At 39.6% G+C, this 24,087-nt stretch overlaps 2 protein-coding genes across 2 annotated transcripts in view; both read left to right on the top strand.

Moving 5' to 3' along the window:
- The window catches only part of LOC113020713 (B-cell receptor CD22-like), a 29,775-nt gene extending 17,134 nt beyond the window's left edge, over nucleotides 1-12,641 (top strand). The window contains exons 2-8 of the mRNA XM_080300881.1: nucleotides 8,727-9,071; nucleotides 9,170-9,427; nucleotides 10,131-10,376; nucleotides 10,518-10,608; nucleotides 10,678-10,720; nucleotides 10,952-11,055; nucleotides 11,129-12,641. Coding sequence (XP_080157007.1) covers nucleotides 8,727-9,071; nucleotides 9,170-9,427; nucleotides 10,131-10,376; nucleotides 10,518-10,608; nucleotides 10,678-10,720; nucleotides 10,952-11,055; nucleotides 11,129-11,189 — 1,148 coding nt within the window. The 3' untranslated portion in view covers nucleotides 11,190-12,641. The remainder of the gene's footprint in view (nucleotides 1-8,726; nucleotides 9,072-9,169; nucleotides 9,428-10,130; nucleotides 10,377-10,517; nucleotides 10,609-10,677; nucleotides 10,721-10,951; nucleotides 11,056-11,128) is intronic.
- A 535-nt stretch (nucleotides 12,642-13,176) lies between these two features.
- The window catches only part of rnf213a (ring finger protein 213a), a 46,900-nt gene continuing 35,989 nt past the window's right edge, over nucleotides 13,177-24,087 (top strand). The window contains exons 1-3 of the mRNA XM_026164914.2: nucleotides 13,177-13,449; nucleotides 15,271-15,389; nucleotides 16,982-17,139. Of these exons, the coding sequence (XP_026020699.2) occupies nucleotides 15,290-15,389; nucleotides 16,982-17,139 (258 nt within the window). The 5' untranslated portion in view covers nucleotides 13,177-13,449; nucleotides 15,271-15,289. The remainder of the gene's footprint in view (nucleotides 13,450-15,270; nucleotides 15,390-16,981; nucleotides 17,140-24,087) is intronic.

Below are 24,087 nucleotides of genomic sequence, written 5' to 3' on the forward strand. Positions count from 1 at the left end.
AGAAGTGAGTGCTGTATCTGAGCTGTTGCATGTAAGATCTTTGCTGGACATTCCCACATTTCTTAAACAAACAAACATGACTTTCAGACAGTTCATCTTTTGTAAATTAGGCCAGGATTATTTTCAAAAAACAGCCTTGATAAAAATATCAGGCCACTATAAAATGTCTTATGTTTATGTTTTCATCCCACCTATACTTTGCAAGTCATTATGACAAATTACAAAAAGCAGTTTTTAGGCAGTGATTTAAGGGAAGAAGCTTTTGAAATCCACAATGCCCTACCACCAGTGGTCTCAAACTCTGGTCCTTAAGGCCTGGTGTCCAGAAACTTTTCTGTGTGTCCCTGTTGCAACACACCTGAATAACATTAGTAGGTCATTAGCAAAACTCTACAGAACCTGACTGCATGCTGAGGTGGTAATTCAGCCATTTGATTCATGTTATAGCAGCTCATGAGTGAATGAACATGATGCAATGAAAGTACTTTTAGAAGTACATTTTTCCAAACACTTAAATTACTTAAATTTGAGTAGTCTTAGGGGATGCCACTTCAGCACACAGTCAAATTCTATACTCTCACTAATGACCTACAAATGTTATTCAGGTGTTTTGTAACAGGGACACGTGGAAAAGCTTCAGGACACCGGCCCTTGAAGAGTGGAGTTTGAGACCCCTGCCCTATGTGAATATTTAATCGTCCCTAAACTGCCAGTCGTGAGCTGCTCTAATGTGAAACAAACACATATAGTTCTGTAAAGGTTTACAAAGAGATTTCTAAGGATTTGGAGACCCCAGAAAACAAAAACGCTCCCAGATATTGTAGCTGAACAGGCAAAAACAAGTTGCCTAATAATATCTCGATGATAACCAACAGCTGTGCTGACGAACTGCACTAAACTGAATCATCTATAGTGAGAGAAAAACACCAGCATTACAGTCAAACATGGTGCTGTTACTGTGATGTCCCAGAGTTCCTTTACTACTTCAGGACCATCAACTCATCAGGTCCTGGGCTTAAGTTTAATCACACTTAGGATCTGAAGCACACAAGCAAGTCCAATTGAATGAATGAAACAAAACACTTGGTATAAACGAATCAGTCTGGACTTTAATGAAATTAAGATACGTGGTATGACTTGAAAACCCTATATTGGGCCTTAATTACGACTTTTTTCTTTTCTTGCCTGCCCTGTTTGGATCTAATTAAGACAATTCTGAAATTATAGTGGACCAAAATCAACCAGTGATGTAAACCAGTCATTACCAGTTACTGTAAATGCTTGATGGTAATTGTTGCTATCAGGGCATCCACAGCTGGGTATTAGAGACCAACATGTTTTTACATTAGACCAGGTTGTTCTGGTTCAAAAATGAAATCATCACTTTAAAACTGCTTTTTGTATTTATCCAGGTCATCCTTGTTAGATGATTTGAAACGTGAAAAAAGCATAAACAAAATAAATCTGCAAAGAAGAAAGACCTTTCTCAGCACTGTACCTCAGACAAAACCTTTACTTACCAGACTTGAGACGATCAGATCAGTATCCTAGAGAAAGGAAACAACACATCAGATCACTGTTTAATGACTTAGACTGTTAAACCTCTTCACACACAATCCAATTTACTGTGACATGAAATAACTAGTAAAATCCTCAATTTCTTCAAGCCTTTATGAACTCACTGTAGTCTGAATAGGACAAACTTCAGTTACAGAGTCTCACATGGCGATAACATGTGTAATAAAGGCATGCATACTACAGAAGTGAAAAGAAGAGGCACCAATATTTGTTGGTACAGATTATGGCTTTTTAGCTCCATCATTTTCTATCACAAGTCAGTGTTTAATAAAGTGTGGAAAAACCACAACTGTTAGAATCAACGGAAAACCTCACCAGGTTTTAGTTCTGATCTGAATATGTAAATCCTAAAATACATGTAAATTTTGACATGTCATAGTAACAACAGTAGCACACCATTTTTGCAATTAAAATTTCTTAAAAATTATAATAAAAAGTCCTTCCATTGTACCTGTTGGCAGGAATCTTTTTGTATTTTGCAATATTTCCCTTTTGTATAAAATTTTCAAACACATTGTATCGAGCAAATTATTAAGAAACTAATTTAAACTTAGTGTACATAAATTACACACAGGCTTTAACATACACAACATTGCCTACTCACAACTCTGGTTCTCTTAGTATTTTATTATTGCTTAAATGTTTAAATGCTTTTTTGTATTTATTCATATCATCCCTGTTAGATGATTTGAAACATGTGACAAAAAAGCATGAACAAAATAAATCTGCAAGGAAGAAAGACTTTTCCCAGCACTGTACCTCAGAGAAAATGAACTCACTTTAGTCTAAAGAGGGCAAAATTTAATTGCAGAGTCTCAAATGGCCTTAACATATGTAATAAAAACAATAATTACTACAGAAACGCTTTGATAAGCCTTTAAAATTAAAATTAGACATAAATGGCCTATTAAACTTCAGGGACATTTTTAGGGACACTCACAGGTCTAGTGGGGAGGCTTACTGCTTATAAAACCTAAATGTGTTTTTGCCCATGAGCAAATGGCAAGATATCACAAAAAGCTAAACTATTGTATGTAAATTGCTAAAAATGTTACACAATCCCAGTTTCATATTGCTTCAGTTACAATCACTGTTTACTTACCAGCAAAGGCAAAACCAAGCTTCTATTTCACTCTGTGTAACAAAAGACAAAGAGCAAAAATACAGGATCAGAAAACTCAAATTAGCATCAATACTGCATCCCTCTCTGTTGTCAAAAAGATTCACTGAACTTCTTTGTTTACTACAGCTGGAATACAAACAACAACTCTCCTCTGTTTTCTTTGGTCTACCTCTCATTTAAGATTGCAAAACACTCATACATGAAAAACTGCACGATATATTTTTAAGGCTTTAATATTTGAGGTGGTCTGCATTCAAATTCTACTTCCTAAAATATTATTAACTGCACATAGTATCATAGTAAATATGCTGTAGTTTTAAAATAAATATCTATGTACCATACTAATAATAATATACTGCCATATTTTATTTATGTGAAGGTGGGCTGTTGTTTGTTTCATTAATTTTCCACAAAGTGAGAATTTAAACTGTGCTGCAGATTTAGGTTGGCACAAACAAGCCTTTGTTAAACAGTTCTTAAAAATTAAAGTCTCCTGTTTAGGAGTTCTTATTATTCTTGGGCTATGTCCACACGTACACAGGTACTTTTGAAAATGGAGATTTTTCTATGCGTTTGCGGTAATTGAAAACGGAGATTTCTAAAAACGCTTGCCAGGATATTTTCGAAAACTCCATTTTTGCATTTATGTGTGGACAGGGAAACGGAGAAAACGCAGCGCCTTTTTTGACGTCACACTGTGCGCCACGTTATTGTTACGGTGAAATGCATTTCTACAATACTGTTACTGTTAATTGTTCTCTCTGCAGTGTTTAAATGCTTACATATACACACACAGTTACTGTCCCTCCACACATACGACTCGGTTCTGCTTCTATGCCCCATCTTTGTTTGCCATTTCCCACCGAGGTTTCTAGACTTCTGATTGGCCAACATTTCTACATGGTTAGGAATATAGCGCCACCTGCTGCTTTGGCATGTTCATAGCAGTGTTCTCCTTCATTTCTGCATTTATGTGTGGACGGAAAACGGAAACGGAAGATCTCTGTTTTCAAAAATACCCGTGTATGTGGGGACATAGCCTATGATTAATCCTCAGTTTCCCCCCCTCCTTTGTCTTAATTAAGCCACAAGACCTGCACACACGCGACTCTTTTTCTCCCGTGTTCGGTCAGAGGCGGTAAAATGGCTCCTTTGATCTTGCCGACAGCTGACACTGAATCTAAGATGGCGGTTCGTTAAAAACTTTACAGCATAAAGAATGAGGCTGTTTTAACCAACTGATTTGTGAAGAGAACTAACTGCACCTTATGTAACAGACTGACAAACACACCAAATGTAATTAATAAAACAACACAATAACCGTGGTTCACAGTCAAATGAACCATTTTCATTTCACACTGGGCTCAAAGGAGCGCTAGGCATTAGCATCGGGATGTTAGCGTTAGCTCATCAAACACTCCTTTTACATACAAAAATGACAAAGTTTCACTAAGAAAAAAGCAACCACTGTGTTACTCTAATATGAGTTATACCTCGGTTGGCTTTATAAATCACTAAAAGAACTCGTTAAATCGCACAAACAGACTATAAACATTTAGGAGAGAAGAGGAGAAGCAGAGCAGCAGCACTCACCCAGAGCGGACTCAGCGAAGTGTGCGGAAAGGCGGATGTCCGGCAGTCAGGTAACAGATGAGGCGTTCACGGGTAGTAGGAAATTCCAGTATTACACACAATGGGCATTGTAAACATCAAAAATGTAGGTGATTTTAAATATTCTATACAATATTTATTTGCTACAGAAAAAACTCGCAGAACTTTAATTCTATAAGTTGAATACATATTATTAGAAGGCTCTACTCCTGAACACCAACACCAAAGAGCTGAGTTCACCAGACCTGAAAAAAAAAAAAAACAACCAGTCCAGGACAGTCAGTCTGCAAAGATGTTTTAAAGACACACACATATATATATATATATATATATATATATATATATATATATATATATATATATATATATATATATATATATACACACACACACACACACACACTATCCAGTAAGGATTCCCCTCAAAGCAAATGACTATAATTTCCTAACCGTAAGGGCTAGAACGGTCACTGCACCGTTTTGTTCAGAAGTGATGGGGGAATCTTCAAGTGTTGACAATTTATCATTAAAATATGAATTTTTAGAGCTATATGACATGGATGACTTGTTGACTTAGAAGCCACGAATTCCCCAATATGCAAATTTGAATGCCTCAGACCACATATATGATTGGCTGGCTGGGAAGCCGTGCAGGCCCTGATTTGTGGATTTGAATTCCTCAGCCCTCAGATATGATTGGCTGGCTTAGAAGCCCTGAAGGCCCCAATATGCAAATTTGAATGCCTCAGGACACTTATATGATTGGCTGGGAAACCGTGCAGGCCCTTATTTGAAAATTTGAATGTCTCAGTCCTCACAGAGGATTGGCTGCCTGGGGACCTGGCAGAAATATATAGAAATACTATGATTAAGCATAAATACTACATTTAGTAGAAATACTATGTTTTAGCACAAATACTATAAAAAGCAGAAATACTATAATTTAGCAGAAATACCATATTAAGCGCAAATCCTATAAAAACCAGAAATAGTATGATTAAGCATAAATATTACATTTAGTAGAAATACTATGTTTTAGCACAAATACTATAAAAAGCAGAAATACTAGAATTTAGCAGAAATACTATAATTTAGCAGAAATAACATATTAAGCACAAATCATATAAAAAGCAGAAATAGTATGATTAAGCATAAATACTACATTTAGTAGAAATACTATGTTTTAGCACAAATACTATAAAAAGCCGAAATACTATAATTTAGCAGAAATACCATATTAAGCACAAATCCTATAAAAAGCAGAAATAGTATGATTAAGCATAAATACTACATTTAGTAGAAATACTATGTTTGAGCAAAAATCCTATAAAAAGCAGAAATACTGTACTATGATTTGGTAGAAAAACTATAATTAATCAGAAATACTATATTTGGCAGAAATACTATATTTTGCACAAATCTTATAAAATAGCAGAAATAGTATGATTAAGCACAATAGTAATAAGTTAAACAGAAAAATTGGAAAAGCAAAATGGACAGCTGAAAAAATGCTGAACATGCTGAGGGTCCCTCAAATATACTTGTTAAATGAAAAAAATCGGCAAAAAAAATCTACAACAGCCACACAATCACAAATATGTACACATAAGGAGACACACATGCACAGAGAGACACACACACAAGATCCAATTCAGTCAACCAGTCTAAATATATTGAATTTGAATCTTAGAATGAGATCATCCCATTAAAAGGCTCTCTCTCTCTCTCTCTGTCTCTCTCTCTGTCACACACACACACACACACACACACACACACACACACACACACACACACACACACACACACACACACACAGGGAGAGAGAAGTAAGTTTCTAGGTCAGCCTGGGAGCTGGTGAATTTGAATCCACCAATCAGAGAGGCTGTGCACTTTTCCCCACCAAAACAGGTGCATCTGTTTACACACGCAGCAGCACAGAGAGACACAGGATTTTTGCAGTCTATTTCTCATAGTGAGGACTCCCCTCAAACAAATGACCATAATTTCCTAACCGTAGGGGCTAGAGCGGTCATTCTTACACCGTTTTGTTCAGAAGAGATGGGGGAATCTTCCAGTGTTAACAATTTATCATTAAAATGTGAATTTTTAGAGATATACGACATGGATGACTTGTTGACTTAGAAGCCACGAATTCCCCCAATATGCAAATTTGAATGCCTGAGGCCACATATATGATTGGCTGGCTGGGAAGCCGTGCAGGCCCTGATTTGTGGATTTGAATTCCTCAGCCCTCAGATATGATTGGCTGGCTTAGAAGCCATGAAGGCCCCAATATGCAAATTTGAATGCCTCAGGACACATATATGATTGGCTGGGAAACCGTGCAGGCCCTGATTTGAAAATTTGAATGTCTAAGTCCTCACAGAGGATTGGCTGCCTGGGGACCTGGCAGAAATATATAGAAATACTATGATTAAGCATAAATACTACATTTAGTAGAAATACTATGTTTTAGCACAAATACTATAAAAAGCAGAAATACTATAATTTAGCAGAAATACTATATTAAGCACAAATCCTATAAAAAGCAGAAATAGGATGATTAAGCATAAACACTACATTTAGTAGAAATATTATGTTTGAGCAAAAATCCTATAAAAAGCAGAAATACTATATTAGGCACAAATCCCATAAAAAGCAGAAATAGTATGATTAAGCATAAATACTACATTTAGTAGAAATACTATGTTTTAGCACAAATAGTATAAAAAGCAGAAATACTGTAATTTAGCAGAAATACTATATTAGGCACAAATCTTATAAAATAGCAGAAATAGTATGATTTAGCACAATAGTAATCAGTTAAACAGAAAAATTGGAAAAGCAAAATGGACAGCTGAAAAAATGCTGAACATGCTGAGGGTCCCTCAAATATACTTGTTAAATGAAAAAATCAGCAAAAAAATGCACAGGGAGAGAGAAGTAAGTTTCTAGGTCAGCCTGGGAGCTGCTGAATTTGAATCCACCAATCAGAGAGCCTGTGTACTTTTTCCCGCCAAAACATGTGCCTCTTTTTACACACGCAGCACAGAGAGGCACAGGATTATTGCAGCCTATTTCTCATAGTGATGACTCCCCTCAAACAAATGACCATAATTTCCTAACCGTAGGGGCTAGAGCCGTCATTCTTACACCGTTTTGTTCAGAAGAGATGGGGGAATCTTCCAGTGTTTACAATTTATCATTAAAATATGAATTATTAAAGATATTTGACTTGTAATGCACCATAACTGAGTAGAGCGAAGCAAAAACTGCCTTGACTTGCCCTCAAACAACGCTTTCTAACTCGAAATCTATTTGGAGTATCGATATCATTCTTTCACCGTAAGAGACAGCAGGCTTTGGTGAACAATCATGGAAATTTTCAGGTCTCTGTGGAAATCCAACAAAAAGTTATGACGAGAGAAAAAAGTGGTTCATTTCCACAGTTTGAAATCTGAAGAAATCTGAGCGAAGGACGAATTTCCTACCCTCAAACAAGTCCAACTCATTTCAGAACGGTAATAGGTGAGAAAGAAATTCTTGAATTGTGAGCGTCAGGAGTGTCTGAAGATATACCGGGACAAGCCTCATGTCTTAACTTTGCTTCGTTAAGGAGATATGACGATTCGAATATGCCTCTCATTACAGAAATCCAGCGATGATTTTGAACAAGCTCTCCATTGACTTTCTATGCAGAGTTTTGAGACCTTGTGTTGGTCTGAGGAGATTTGCGAAAATTCTATAAATCCCACAACAATGATAGTGACATTTTCTGAAAGCCAGCAAAAATACCTACGTTTTGATGTATAATTTGTGGAAGTTGAGTGAAAATTGAGCAAGTAGCAAACAGTTGTTCAGACATGAAGAGAAGGCTGCAAATCCTTCAGTGGCACACTGGAAGCCAAGAGCATAGCAACCATAACAACGCATGTATTTTGTGAAAAATCACAATTTTGCAACTCAAAACTTTAAGAGGCATAAAAGTAAAACGGTAAAATATTTGAAAAAGCTGAAACATACATGAATAGCCCAATAATTTGTGAACATTTTAAAGTTTGAATGGTTGTTCTAGGTGAAAATTTGAGGAAGTAGTTAAGTTTCAAAAACAAGCAAAATTTAGCAGAATTGCTGAAGTTTCCCATTAATTTCAATGGGACAAATTAAAGGAAAAAAGTGGAATATTTTAAAAAGTATAATAGTTAAAAATACCAAAAGATATAGCCGGAAAGAGCAAAAATAGCAGAATAGTTTAAAATTTGAATGGTGAAAATCGGCTGAAAATTGTGGAAGTAGTTCTACGGCGAAAAGTGTACGGAAACACCCGGAATAATAATAATAAAGAATAAAGAGAAACAGGAACTCAATAGTGTGGATGCTTAAAGCATCCACACAATTAATGCTTCTGTTCCAGGTGTTCTCTGCAGTAAGTGGAAGGTAGAGTATCAACAGCCTCATATGTGTGTAGTGAAAGGATCATCTGTTGTCATTCTTTGTTCATTTTCCTATCCTGACAAACACATAGTACAGGAAGTCATGTGGGGACACAAAAATATTTTTGCAGGTCCGTTCATTTATCACAGTGGCTCAAATAATAGCTCTTCGCGATTTCAGTATGTTGGTAACAAACGGAATAACTGTTCACTGCAAATACACCAAGTGGAGCACAGTGATGAAGGAAAATATGCCTTTAGATTTATAACCAACTCCACAAATGGCCAATGGATTGGAAAAAGTGGGTCAACACTAAAAATCGTTGGTAAGATTTAATTTTGGTTTTCTTTTTAAAGAATTTCGACTCCCCTTTGCTGTTTAATCTGACAAGGTCGAAACATAAGTTATTCATTTCTCTCATAGATTTTAACATTTCCATGACGAAACTCAAAAGACACGAATCAATCCAGGAAGGCGACTCTGTGAATCTTACTTGCACAGACAGATGTGATGTTGGCAACTTCTCATCTGTCTTCATCTGGTTTAAGAATGGAGAACACCTGCAGGATGGACGAGTGCTGCAATTAAGAAATGTTTCCTTCACAAACTCTGGAAACTACACTTGTTCTCTAAAAACAGGCACAGGAACAACTTCAGGAGTCCTACATGTTGATGTTGAACGTGAGTATTGTATAGCGATGTTTTAAACCTTACATACTGCTTAGGCCAAATTTGACCCATTTTGACATTTGACCTGAGCAACAATACCAGAGATGTGATTCTTTCAGCTTGAAATTGGATGACTTTTGCAAAAATGACCCAAACTATTACAAAGTTGAAAGTTTTTCTACAGTTCAGCCATGACAGTGTTATGAGAACTGTTACTGTTCACATCACATTTGCCCAGGTTCCCAGAGATAGGTGCCTGCTGGCTTTTGAATTGTAATGGACTCGTTAAACAGTGAAATAGCAAAACAGCATAGGAGTGATCAAATAGGATGTGCATAATAAGATAATTCAGAGGGTCATAGATGTGCGGCAGATAAAATCTTTGAAATTTACAGAATAAAATGCTTTATAAATGTAAGGTTAAAGCATGAATTGTAGTTAAAAGCATTTTAAATCATTGACTAAATGTTGCAAAATCTAACAGATACACAGTCCTTACTCTCTAAAACTTAAATTAAGAATGAATGATTCATTTACTAATGCCAAGTGGCTGTTTGTGCATTCAAATACTCTGAAGACATATGAGCAGTATGTAAGAGTTAAGCATGGAAACATTGTTCTTTACTGCAACACATTAAATATTTCCTCACAATTTAGATACCAAAATAATGAATCTGATTTATGTAAGATGATTTCACTAATGACTTTATTTTAGATGGCCCCAGGAACACATCAGTTTCTGTCACACCATCAACAGAGACCCTGATCTGCCACAGCCATGCAAATCCAGCAGTGGAGAACTATACCTGGTTTAAAATATATAATGATCACATTTCAGCAGCAGGACACCAACGTGAACTACATTTGAAGAAGGATTTTCAGGATGATCACAACTATTTCTGCATGGCTACAAACAAATACGGGAGTCACAACTCCTCTACAGTGCTGTTAAGGGGCAAAGGTAAATAGATTTATGTTCCAAACACTGTGGCTTGTGCAGACGCAGCTTTGCAAAGAAGAATCTGCCCTTGGAAACCCTTCCAAACAAACCGTACTTGTTCAGTCTTTTTTACTTTAACGTGCAACATCCATGTTTTCTCAGTGTACTGGTGGACAGGCACCAGAGATCAGATTGCTATCTGTACTTCTATTGCTGCACTCCTCATTGTGGTCACTGTTGTTGCCATCAGAAGGTAAAGTGTATTTATATTTGTTACAGCTCACACATGCAACAATAAAGTGATGGAAATCTCTTCTTTCAGACAGTGCACAAAAAGGACAGAGTCACAAGAAAATGAAAATGAGGTAAACATGCAGATGGCGCTACAATTAAGCTTACTGGTTGTGTTGTTTTTTTTCTTAATGCAGAGGTTAGCTCATTATGAGGTTGCCTAATAAGTTAGTTTATTGAAGAAACCCATTTATAGTTTACCCAAGTTATTCGCAAGTTATTTTGTGTTGTCTGACTGAGTACAATTCACCAAGCAGGAAACTTATATATGTGTTCTTTGATGTCTTATTAATTATTGTATCTAGAATACGGACTACTGCAACTATCCCGTGGTTGACATGAGCCAGTCACAAGAGGAAGAAGTCATGCACTCAACGATCGTTTTTAAAAGCAAAACAAAAGCATGCGTGTGAGCTATCCCTGCAGCTTCAACATATTATTCAACTTGTGCTGCATTTTTCACTGATCCACTATGTCATCAGCAGGGAGCAAAAGATGGACTCAACTAATGATGATGATTGTACCACTTTACTGTACAGGTAAAGTTCAACAAGAACAAATTTCATAAATCACAGTTCAGCTCCAGACAATAGTGTAGGGCACAAATTGGACAACATCAATCAACCAATCAATCAATCAAACAAACAAACAAAGTGAACAATGGCAAAAATGACTCTGCTGCCATCCTTCTTGTATGCTGTGTCTGAGTCAGTGGAAACCCCCACCCTGAACACAAGCTTTTGTACTGCTGTCTGTTTAGTGGTTTCTACTTATCGCGGTAATGGACCTGCCCAAAATGAAAGCGATGTACCAAAGTGCAGCTATTTGGCTGAAACACCAATTTTGGGTGTTTAAGTCAGATACTTGAACTCAACTTCAATTTTGTCCAGACTCGAGAAAGCTAAACAGCATTTCCTGTTTCGATCCTTATCCCTTGCCTTTCATTGATGAGCTGCTGGAAAGACTAGGAAAGGCCAGATACATCACAACCTTAGATTTGTGTAAATATTACTGGCAAGTGCATTTAGAATACACAGCCTTTCCGATTCCAGGAATAGGTTTATTTCATTGCAGTGTTTTACCCTTTGGTCTCCATGGGGCACCCTTAACTTTTTAAAGGTTAATGGATATAATCGTTAAGCCTACCTGATGTGGTGATTTACAGTGACTCGTGGGAGGAACACCTACAACATCTAAAGGTGGTGATGGCAAAGATCCAGTGAGCTGGTTTGATCTGAGTGACTTTAACCTAACATTTTGCTTGCACATTGGTCCACAAAGGAGTGTTCAGCACTCATTTTACATCATTTAAGACCCACTATAGGGGAGTTGTGGAAAAACTTAGAGCTAACAACTAACACCTAACAACTCGAGATACTTTTTTTTTTTTTTTTTTTTTTAACCCTGATGAGCAGCCACAGTACAGTGTGAAATACTACTACACATAATTGGGTTATTCTGCCCTCTGTTGAAAATGTAAGAGCATAGCATGAGCTTGGGTTCAGATTTTTGACTAATATGACTCAAAGACATTCAAAATAAATCTCTCTTCAGTAGGTGAGTGGGTGTCCTGTGAGAGCTATGGAGAGGCACAGCTCATAACAGGACTAAAGGTCATTCCACAGGCAACACAGGACACTCAGTGTAACAATAAACATATGCAGTTTGAGCATGTTGGCCTTTACTGAGAATTTACTGTAACATGATGGTGTGGATCGGTTTCATTTTTCACTGCATATTCCTTTCTTATCAGCTTATAAATGTTACAAACTAAACAGCTGTTTTTTATGACTTTAAATATTTGTTTTCAGTCATCACCCAGTGCCTGCAGGAGCCTGCATGTAGACTTCAAATGTCAGCGGAACAAACCTGCTGTGTTGAGGGCCACTTATTCTGATGCATGAAAGGATCTGCTGCTCCAGTGCTACTTTCATGAGTGTTTTGCTGTTAAACAAATAAATAAATCTGTCAAATGTGACAGATTGCAGAATTCCATTCAGTTTGGAATGTTTTTTATGAAGTTTCCTAAAAGATTTAAAGCCAGCCTTTCCCCCCCCCTCTCCTTTTCTTAACAGTCTCAAACTTTTACACATTATGGGCACATTTCCAGGAGTTTGTAACTGCAGCATGCTTATTTCCTCCTGCTGGTCACACAAAGCATGTCTATTGAGCAGTTTGTCCTTGCCTAAAGGCAATAGGAAAGTACAATGTAATGACAAACAAACACCATCACATGGCAACTGACCGCATGTGACCAACCCCATTTTAGCTGTTTTTCCTGTACAATTATTGTGTAATATAATCGGTTTTTGTACATTTCAGATGCTGAAATATAAACTGTAGCAAACAAATGAACTTTATTTTTTAATCACAATCTGTGAAAAAATAAATAAATAATATTTTTAATTAAGATGTTTAATATGTTGCATCCACAGGTTGTGCCATAAGATACTTTTTCATAAACTTCATTTATGCTAAGAAAAAAATAAGGTGAGTTTAAATCACTTTACAGCACATGCATCCATGCACTCAAGTACCCCTAGAAGAGGTCGTTTGTCTCTAGTTCAACTTGTGCTTTCATTACCTATGAATGAAAACCAGCTTAGTCAGAGGCAAAAGAAACCCCGATTTTATTAGTGATTATAGAAGTAAACTTAGCTCACGCCCATTTCTGACAAAACGAAACTTTAGTAGATACGGAAACGAGGGGACAGCAGGTCTTGGACGTGTCTTTGACGGCTGCGTAGTGGGACCAGCAGAGATGATTTGCAGGCTTTCTCCTTTTTGCAGCACAGAAGAGAAGGTAGGAAGGCGGCTCAGGTCGGCTGTTATTTATTTATTGTTATGAGCATTGGGTGACTGTCACAATGTCAGAATTTCCGTTGTGACACAGTAGGAATAAACTCATCCTAATAACAGAATTAGCTATCAGACTGCGCTGCCTTGGGCCAGGTCTGTCTGGCTCCAGCTGGGTTACGGGGTAATGAAGTTTGGTTGACGTTCGTTCTTTCTAATAGTATCTCCGTTTATTATTGAGAGTGAATCAGAGCTAACTGCCCAAGCTAATGTTAGCTGCGCAGCTCATTAGGCTGGCTGCTTTGGGGAAGCTAGTTAGCAGAGTCGCTACTTAATTTTAGCAATAGTGCTCTCTGTAGTGTGACTAAGAGCCTTCCCTGCTGCTGCTAAGCTTGTCGTGATTCTGCAGGTTTTATTTTGTCAGTGACTTCGTGGCCATTTAGTTCGCTTTCTCTCTGTTTTGTTGTTGTCAAACGCACTGGCACGCAAGAAGTGACGTAAAACGTGTGCGTTTCTTTACGCAGGGAACATGTGAATGGCCGAACTTCTAAGCCAAAGATCTTTTCGCTTCAAGAAGAGTCACTCCTTAAGTTCTTGAAAAAGGTCGTCCCGCCTTTATCTGTGAAAGTATGAAAGCTCATCTCCTAGAATGGAATAGTCACTTGTTATTTGCAGTATTTTCAGCAATATAGAGATACGGTTTAAACACACGCGATGGTGTTTACTGTATTTGTTACATTTTATTAAGAAATAAAGAAATCGTTTGAAGTCTAAATCAAATCGCAAAAGACCTAACCGACCTTGATGCTGATTGTTCATTTCCTTTCCTTGCTTATACTAAATTGATTATATTCCTGCAAACTTACTAATTATTGACATCAGTCTCACAAAAAGGCATTATTGGTTGGGCTCTAAAATCAAACTGGGTTGAACCAGTTATATTTCACAGTGTATTTATTTGTATTTGGGTCAGATGTCTTAAACCTTAATAGCCTTTCTCAGTGGATTGAAAACGCCCAAAGCAATTGTTGCATTAAAGTGTAACCAGAAGTCCAATGAAGACCATGCGTTTGACAAAGAGGGAGAGCGATTGCCAGATGAATTATGCAGAAATGAAAGCGAAGTATCCATCGCTGGATTGAATGACTTGATCCCAGCAGATATAAGGATTACCCAATTTTGACTCTTTATTCATGACATTAAAAATCAATCGAAATCAAAGAATAATGGCATAATATTAACTTGGGTGGTTCACGAATTTATGTTATTTTGAGTTATTCAGTCATTCACGTAATATCGCCTTTACATTGCCAGCTAATAAGTAATGTGAAGTATTTATTGAAAGTATGAGGAAAAGGAAGGAGGAAAACCACCTTCTCCGCTTCTACTCTTTGTGAAATGTCCTATACCATTTTTGAACTATTTATGGCATATAAAGAATTACTTATTTCCTCATTAGAACTACTTTTGGTCAGTGTTAACTGAATTTTTCTTTTAAGGACGTGCTATTAAAGTGTGCTGTGAGGGTTCCCAGGTTTTTTTCCCTCTCTTTGGTTAATGTCAGTTTTTTATTGGATACTTGTTCGCGGGCCATGAATGTGGGCGTTCAGTTGACTCACTGACTCTCTTGTAAAATGACTTCCAATTCAGTCTCTCACAGGCCAGCTTCTTGGGTATGACTGATCAAAGTTCAGAGGAGATAAAGACAATGCGACTGGTGTGTTGTTGTGTAGCTGAACACAGTTTCATGTGACATCGACTGCCAAAATAGAAAGTGAAAGAAAATTTTGAGATGGTCTTGAAGTGAAAATAGTTTCTTTCTTTGCAGTGATCACTGAAGTCTGAAGATGAAGTGCTCACGCTGTGGCCATAACATTGTAGAGAAAACAGCCAAATTCTGCAGTAACTGTGGCCTAGAGCTGTCTGTTAAACCTACAAATGCACAAGGTAAGTAGATGAGGTCAGAAATGTGGTTTCATTTTATATAGTTGTTTATAATATTTGAAGAAGTCCAAGTGACAACTTTGTTGTTCCTGTTAATTTGGCATAATGTACTGTATTATTTAAACGGCTCTGTATTTGATTAACAGTGTGGATGCTTTTTTCACGGCCTGTCAACAAATAAAATTATAGTTTGAACATGCAGCTCTGCAGACATAATGAAATTACACTTTTCTATAAATATAGATTAAAAACCTGTATACAAGGAATTTAATCATGTAAAATTATGTGATGATAAGGGCTGTTCATCTGCGCATAACTTATATTGCACATTTTTTCCTGACATGAGGATTTACATTAGTCATGTTGCACATGTCAAAGCAAAATTAGGTACGGCTTGCATAATGTGGGGGAAAAAAAAGAGATTGTAGATACATCTGTGTTATCAGTTCGTACTAAGCCTTGAGTCGAGGAAAACTAAGACTAAAGGCCATTATTATATCCTAAAAATCAATCCAGCATCCAGTATTTGGAAAGTTTAGATTCCTTGCATGTAAAATCTGTGTCTCATTCCTGTTTCTTAATTTTTTTTAACTCAAAAGAACCCCACACTTCTAAATTGTGACATAAGGCCTTCTTGGCTGAACTGGAGAAAATGATCCGTGCTCTTGTGTCATTACGTGTTACTGTAATGCCCTGTTTCACGGCAGAGATAAACCAGTTTCATCTCTCTGAGGTAAACAAAAATGCAGCGGCCAGACTAGTAATGGATTCTAACAAGTGAGCTCATATTATTCTTACTCTTTACACTGGCTCTCAGTAGACTTTGATTCATTTTAAAGTTCTTGTACTCACCTACAGAGCACTTAACAGAAAGGCTCCAGACTATTAATCCCAGCTTCTTACCAAACACACTGCTGCTTGCTGTCTTCGATCACAGGCTCAGAATTTGCTAGTTGTTCTTCATACAAGATTGAACACTAGATGCTTTCAGGTGTCTTTCGTGTCCCACTACGACTGCATTTAGCTGACTCTGTGGACTCTTTTAGAAAACAGTTCAAAGATTTTTTTTGTTTAACCAGACTTTCCATTAAGATTGAAAACAGTTGAAATATGTACAAACTACGTGTTTATTTTATTCTGTGCTTACCTATCGTGACAGCGTGTTGGCCTACTTTGTAAGGGTCAGAAAATGCAAATTTGTGCCTTGTGACTTACTGAACAAGCTCAGGTGTTTTCTTTATAGTTAAAAGAAAATTTGCCTACGTGGGTCAAAGTGAAAACATACAAATGCCACCTTTTGTGGTTTAATGTATGTCCCTATTAATTTACGGACTGAAATCTAAATGTTCTGTCATTTTAACTACTTATTGAACATGCATGTTGACCCTGTCAGAGTTCATACTTGACTAAATCTTTGACTGGCAAGGTGATGTGCCAGAATGAAAAGCAGGACTAAATGCTCTGTACTACCACAGTGGTTTTCACACGTCTTTAGAAATTAGCTCATTTTACTTATTTTTTCTAACTTATAATTTGTTATTTTTATTTAATTAAGTTATTTATGTATTTTTATTAACCCCTCATCGTTAACATAGATGCAGGAGATCAACCAAAGTCTTTGGTAGCAGATGGGGAAGGTCCAATTGAGAAGCTAGATTCACAGAAAAACACCCCACTGGTGGACAGCAAAGAATCCAGTAAATCCCCCAAACGGCCAAATGACGAGGTCATCAACAACAACCCAAAGAAAAAGGTGAGCGTGTCACAATCTTGCCAGGCCTGTTGGTTTTTAATCTGGGGAAACAACATATTTTGTACAGTAGGTGAATGGCTTTGCTTACTTTTGGTGTACAGTGAGTTTATGCCTCAACACAGTGTAAGGTTTATGCCAAATTAATTTTTTTCTATAATAATTAATCCACTGGTATATAATGAAAAATTATATTTTTATTGATTGAGCTGTTAATTTGGTTCTCTTTCATAGCATTCGTTTCGTGTCTCACTATGGGAACGCTTCCTGCGTGACCTCATCAGAAGCTCAAATAACATTACGCCAGCCCTTACAGGCTGGCTAGGTGACGCCCATGTCAGGAGGGGCCAGTGCCTCCCTATATAATAGGCTGACATAGCGTCAGATGTCATTCAAAAACCTCTTCCTCGCTTCTCACAGAAGCCTGTAGACAACTGTGCTATTGGGTGCTAAAGCTAAACTGTTCACAGATTCGAGTGAACAACTCGGTCGCCGTGCGCTTTGTTCCCAGCTTTTCAGTTGTCCACTAGCATACAAGCAGTAGCAATACTGTTCTGTAGCTAGTGCTGGTGCCAAGTAGCAATACTTTCACCCAGGGAAGTAGCAATATTTTCCGAACGCGAAGTAGCAACACTTTGCTAATAAAGGTATCTCTAGCTTCCTCTAGCAATACCCTTCGACGCTAGCGGTTTTACACATTAGGTAGCAATACCTGTAGAAAAGTAGCAACACTTTTCACCCCACGTTAGCGAGGAATAGCAATATTCTCCGCACTCAGTGTCAGTCTCGCTAACGTGCGCAACCCTCTAGCTAACCATGGCTACGATGGCCAACAAAGTTACAAAACTCTGTCCTTGCGGCAAGAAGATTTCTCGCCTCGCCTCGCCTCTCACCTCGCTCGCCTGTGACAGAGGTGACAGGACACCGAAATGGCGTATGTTTCGCGCTGCAACCACAAGGGGGCGCCGAAACGCCATCTTCGGTGGAGTGGCCAGTGAGCCCTCTGTCTCTCCACATGAAGAGCTGGGCCACCTGCACTCAGTCAGCATGGGTGCTGAGGACATTGGAAAAGGGCTACAGGCTGCAATTCAATGTCGCTCCACCACATTTCGAAGAAATCGTTTACTCTCGTGCTCTGGGCGAGTCTGCCAGTTTTCTCCTGGAGGAAATTTCCACCTTGAGAGACAAAGGAGCTGTAAGAGTTGTCCCTCCGAAGGAAATGCACAGCGGATTTTATTCAACGTATTTCCTTGTGCCAAAGAAAGGGGGGAGGGGGATGAGAGCCATTCTGGATCTCCGTGCCCTGAACCGGCATTTAAGGACATACAAGTTCAGGATGTTGACGCACGCCTCGCTGCTACGGTTTGTACGAGCGGGCGACTGGTTCACATCAACCGACCTGAGGGATGCTTATTTCCACATCCCTATATATCCCCCACACCGAAAGTATCTGAGATTTGCTTTCCAGGGGATAGCATACGAGTTTGTAGTCCTGCCTTTTTTCTCTCACTGAGCCCAAGGGTGTTTGTGAAATGCACCGAGGCAGCAATGGCCCCGCTCAGGGAAAAGGGCATTCGGGTGGCCACATACATCGACGACTGGCTGGTGGCAGCCCCAACCCGCCAGGGAGCGACTTGTCACACAAATGCTCTCATACACCATCTGGAGAGTTTGGGTTTCCAGATAAACGTGGAAAAGAGCACATTGACGCCAACTCAATGCATTACTTTCATAGGGCTCAGCCTAGACTCCCTCCGGGTGAGGGCTTTTCTGTCCCCGGAGAGAACAGCGGCCATACGGTCATCCCTAGCACTGTTTCTCAGAGGCAACACAGTGACCCTCAAACAGTGCCAGAGGCTGCTCGGTCTGATGGCCTCTTCTCTAGTGGCAATAACACTGGGACGCCTGCACATGAGAGGCTTTCAGCGCTGGGTGGGCTCGTGGGGACTGGACCCTCACCGAGACGGCCACCGTCGCGTGAGAGTCTCTGCAGACTGTTCACTCGCTCTCCGCGAGTGGAAGAGGCCAGGTTTCTTGTCTCAGGGCGTTACAATGGGGGCAGTTTCAGCCAGGAAGGTGATTTCCACAGATGCCTCTCTTTCGGGCTGGGGGGCCACCCACGAGGGCAGAACAGTGAATGGGGAATGGGGCCCTCACATGCGCTCCACCCACATAAACTGTCTGGAACTGCTGGCGGTTCACCTGTCGCTAAAACACTTTCTCCCTTGGCTGAGAGGTCATCATGTGTTAGTGAGGTCGGACATCAACAGACAGGGGGGTCTGGGATCCCCCAAGTTACACACACTGGCACAAAGACTGATAGTCTGGAGCAGTGTCCACCTGCTGTCACTGAGAGCAACTCACGTGCCGGGGATCTTGAACTTTGGAGCAGATCTTCTCTCCAGGGGCAACCCGCTGTATGGGGACTGGAAGCTTCACCCAGAGGTGGTGAAGCAGATCTGGCTGCGATTCGGGCAGGCGACCATGGACGTTTATGCATCCAGGGAGAATGCTCAGTGTCCCCTGTTTTACTCGCTGCATGATCAGAGAACTCCACTCGGGGTGGATGCTCTAGCTCACGAGTGGCCGAGAACCCTCCTCTATGCTTTTCCCCCAGTGGCCCTCATTTCTCCAACTCTGGCCAGAGTGAGGGAGGGAAGTCACTATATGATCCTGATAGCCCCGCACTGGCCAGGGAAGCATTGGCTGGCGGAGATTTTTCAGCAGCTGTGCGGCCCACCTTGGTCGTTACCACTACGCAGAGACCTCCTGTCTCAGGCACAGGGTGAAATATTCCACCCCCACCCAGAGAGGCTAGCTCTATGGGCTTGGCCCATGAGGGGTTTAACCTGAACACAGTGGGGCTCCCTCATAACGTTATTGACACTATTCAGTGTTCTAGAGCATCATCTACTAGGAAGCTGTATGAGCACAAGTGGCGTGTGTTTGAAAGCTGGTGTGTAGAATCACAGGCCATCCCTTTTCAGTGCTCTGTGGCTGTGATTCTGTCATTTCTTCAGGCCCTGATTGATAAGGGTAAAGCCTTCTCCACCATCAAGGTGTATTTGGCAGCAATTTCGGCCTGCCATATTGGTTTTGAGGGGAAGACTGTTGGCCAGCATCCCTTAATATGTCGTTTCATGAAGGGTGCACGGCGTAAATTGCCTACATCTAGGCCGTTGGCTCCATCGTGGGACCTTCCCACAGTATTGGCTGCGCTCTCCTGTTGCCCATTTGAACCCCTGGAACGGGTTGAGTTAAAATTTCTGTCCTTGAAGACGGCTCTATTAATTGCTTTAGCTTCTGCTAAACGTGTGGGAGAGATCCACGCTCTCTCAGTGCATCAGTCATGCATTCAGTTCTCCTCGGATAATATGAGGGTCAGTATGCGGCTCAACCCTGCCTTTGTCCTGAAGGTTGTCGGCACATATTCCCCTATAGAACTGCTGGCCTTTTGCTCACCGCCTTTCTCCTCAGAGGAGCAACAGCAGCTGCATACCTTGTGTCCAGTCTGTGCTCTGCGCATTTACATGGACCGAACCCAGAGTGTCAGACAAAGTGACCAGCTGTTCGTGTCCTGGGCTAAACCACATATGGGAAAGCCTGTGTCTAAACAGCGCCTCTCCCATTGGATAGTAGGAGCAATTGCCCTGGCCTATACTAGCAGGGGCCTTCAGCCCCCTGCTGGCTTACGTGCGCATTCCACTAGAGGTCTGGGAACCTCATGGGCTCTCTTTAGGGGAGTTTCTATTCAGGAGCTGTGTGCAGCTGCATGCTGGACCTCACCTCATACATTTGCTAGGTTTTACAGGTTAGATGTGACGGCACCTAACCTAGCGCATTCAGTCCTCAGTGCAGGTACTTCCCGGGTGGCTTCTCCCCTGTGAAGTGCTGTTGGGGACAGTTGTCTTCTTAACAGGCATGTCTGGCAATCCGGGAGTCAGTATTTCTCTCATAGTGAGACACGAAACGAATGCTATGAAAGAGAACTTAAGGTTATGTATATAACCCTGGTTCTCTGGGCAGCATGAGTGAGTGTCTCACCAGACCGCCCTCCTTGCTATGGAAGCGAGGAAGAGGTGGGCTTGTTTTGAATCTGACGCTATGTCAGCCTATTATATAGGGAGGCCCTGGCCCCTCCTGACATGGGCGTCACCTAGCTAGCCTGTAAGGGCTGGCGTAATGTTATTTGAGCTTCTGATGAGGTCACACAGGAGGCGTTCCCATAGTGAGACACTCACTCATGCTACTCAGAGAACCGGGGTTATATACATAACCTTAAGTTTTGTCAGTTCCAATCAGCAAGAGCCCCGTTATCATGGTTCAGAATAAGTAGATGTCTTCAGCGTCCTCCATAGAGAGTGTTGCCAGGCACACGACACGACACTTTTCCCATCCGTCCATGATGTATCCAGCAACAAACGTTCCTGCAGGACAATCGGGCTCCCCTGAGCCCAGGCTTCTCGTTGAGAAGAGGGTGTCAATTGCATTAAGAGACCAGTTAATCAAATCCATAATTTCCTGATTCTAGAGAACAGGACGGAGAGAGTTTCTGAGAGTTCGACAAGACTAGATAAGCAGGAAAGTTTCAACTTTACTGTTTTACAAAAAAAGCTAAAAAAAAATAAAGTGCATTATTATTTTTTGACTAAGATGCCAAATCGCGTCTTAAAGTTATTTATTTGCATTCCTAAACAGAAATATTAGTTTTACTGTTGAATGTTTTGAGCGATTCATTTCTGACTTCTCAGAGAAGTCCAACATGTGGGCTCGAATTTTGTTATAAAAATGTTAGTTCATTTTTTTATTAACCTACTAAATAATAATCAAATTTTTAATTTAAACATGTTTTTGACACATTTGTGTTATTAAGTATTTTATTAAACTTTTGAAGCACTGTAGCTCAGTGTTTTAATTTTAATTTTTTACATTGCAAGAATTATTTTCACAAGTGTAAAGCCAAATCTCTTTGACCTGGAACTAGTTAATTTAACACGTTTAAGAAAAAAATCTACTGATCTTATGATAATCATAATACCTTCATGTAGTACATAGTTTGGTATAGTTTAGCCCTTCAATACTTAGTGTATCTCTTTTGAGTCACAAAGTTTTGGTGACTCAGAATTTATAAAATGAATTACACAAAATTACAAGTCATTTATGCAAATTTATATATCTATTTTTTTACATTGTTTTAATTTGTTAGAAGATTTAATAAATGCTTCCTTAAATAAAAAAGTTCATTTTTCAGACTTTAAACAATTAAGTGAGTTTGAATATATATGAATCTAAAATATAGTGAGGTCAATAAGTATTTGATCACCTTGTGATTTTGCAAAGTCTCTTACTTAGAGATCATGGAGGAGTCTACAATTTTCAGCATAGGTACATTTCTAATGTGAGAGACAGAATCTAAAAAGAAAAATCCGTAAATCACATTGTATGATTTTTGAACAATTTATTTGTGAATTACTGTGTCAAATAAGTATTTGATCACTTAAGTCAAAAAAATTTAGTATTTGGTACAGAAGCCTTTGCTAACAATTACAGAGGTCAAACGGTTCCTGTAGTTCTTCACCAGGTTTGCACACACTGCAGGAGGGATTTTGGCCCACTCCTTCATACAGATCTTCTCTAGATCTGTCAGGTTTCGGGGATGTCGCAGAGCAACACGGAGTTTCAGCTCCCTCCAAAGATTTTCTATTGGATTCAGGTCTGGAGACTGGCTAGGCCACTCCAGAACCTTGATATCCTTCTTACGGAGCCACGCCTTGGTTTTCCTGCCTGTGTGCTTTGGGTCATTGTCATGTTGGAAGACCCAGCCATGACCCATCTTTAATGCTCTGACTGAGGAAAGGAGGTTTTTGCCCAATATGTCACAATATATGGGTCCGTTCATCCTCTCCTTAATACAGTGCAGTTGTCCTGTCCTCGTGCCGAAAAACACCCCAGAGCATGATGCTTCCAGCCCCAGGCTTCACTGTAGGTATGGTATTATTGGGATGATACTTATCATTCTTCTTCCTCCAAACACGGCAAATGGACATAGGACCAAAAAGTTCTACTTTGGTCTCATCTGACCACAGGACTTTCTTCCATGACTCCTCTGGATTATCCAGATGGTCCCTGGGAAAACTTCAGACGGGCCTGGACATGGGCTGACTTAAGTAGGGGAACCTTCCGTGCGATGCAAGATTTTAAACCATGACGTCTTAGTGTATTACTGATAGTAGCCTTGGAAACGATGGTCCCAGCTCTCTTCATGGCATTGACCAGCTCCTCCTGTGTAGTTCTTGGCTAATTCTTCACCATTCTTAGCATCAGTGATACCCCACGAGGAGAGATCTTCTGTGAGGTCAATGTGGGGACATTGGCAGTCATCATTAGCCTCTTCCATTTTCTGACAATTGCTCCAACAGTTGTTTTTTTTTTTTTGTTTGTTTGTTTTTTTCCACCAAGCCGCTTGGCAATTGCCCCGTAGCCCTTTCCAGCTTTGTGAAGGTCTACAATTTTGTCTCTTGTGTCTTTGACAGCTCTTTGGTTTTGCCCATGTTGCTACTTAGATTTTGGCTAATTGTGGGGTGTACAGGTGTCTTTCTGACAGCTAACAACCTCAAACAGGTGCTACTAATTTAGAGTCATGAGCAGAATGTAGCTGGACGATTTAAAAGCAAAACAACAGGTCTTTGAGGGTCAGAAATCTGGCTAATAAGCAAGTGATCAAATACTTATTTCACACAGTAATTCACAAATAAATTGTTCAAAAATCATACAATGTGATTTCCAGATTTGTCTTTTCAGATTCTGTCTCTCACATTAGAAATGCAGCTATTCTGAAAATTGTAGACCCCTCCATGATCTCTAAGTAAGAGAACTTGCAAAATCATAGGGTGATCAAATATTTATTGACCTCACTGTATGTTCTTGTTATCTAATATAGGAAATCGTATT

The sequence above is a fragment of the Astatotilapia calliptera genome, chromosome 4 (genome assembly GCF_964374335.1).
Source record: "Astatotilapia calliptera chromosome 4, fAstCal68.1, whole genome shotgun sequence".
Taxonomy (NCBI): Eukaryota; Metazoa; Chordata; class Actinopteri; order Cichliformes; family Cichlidae; genus Astatotilapia; species Astatotilapia calliptera.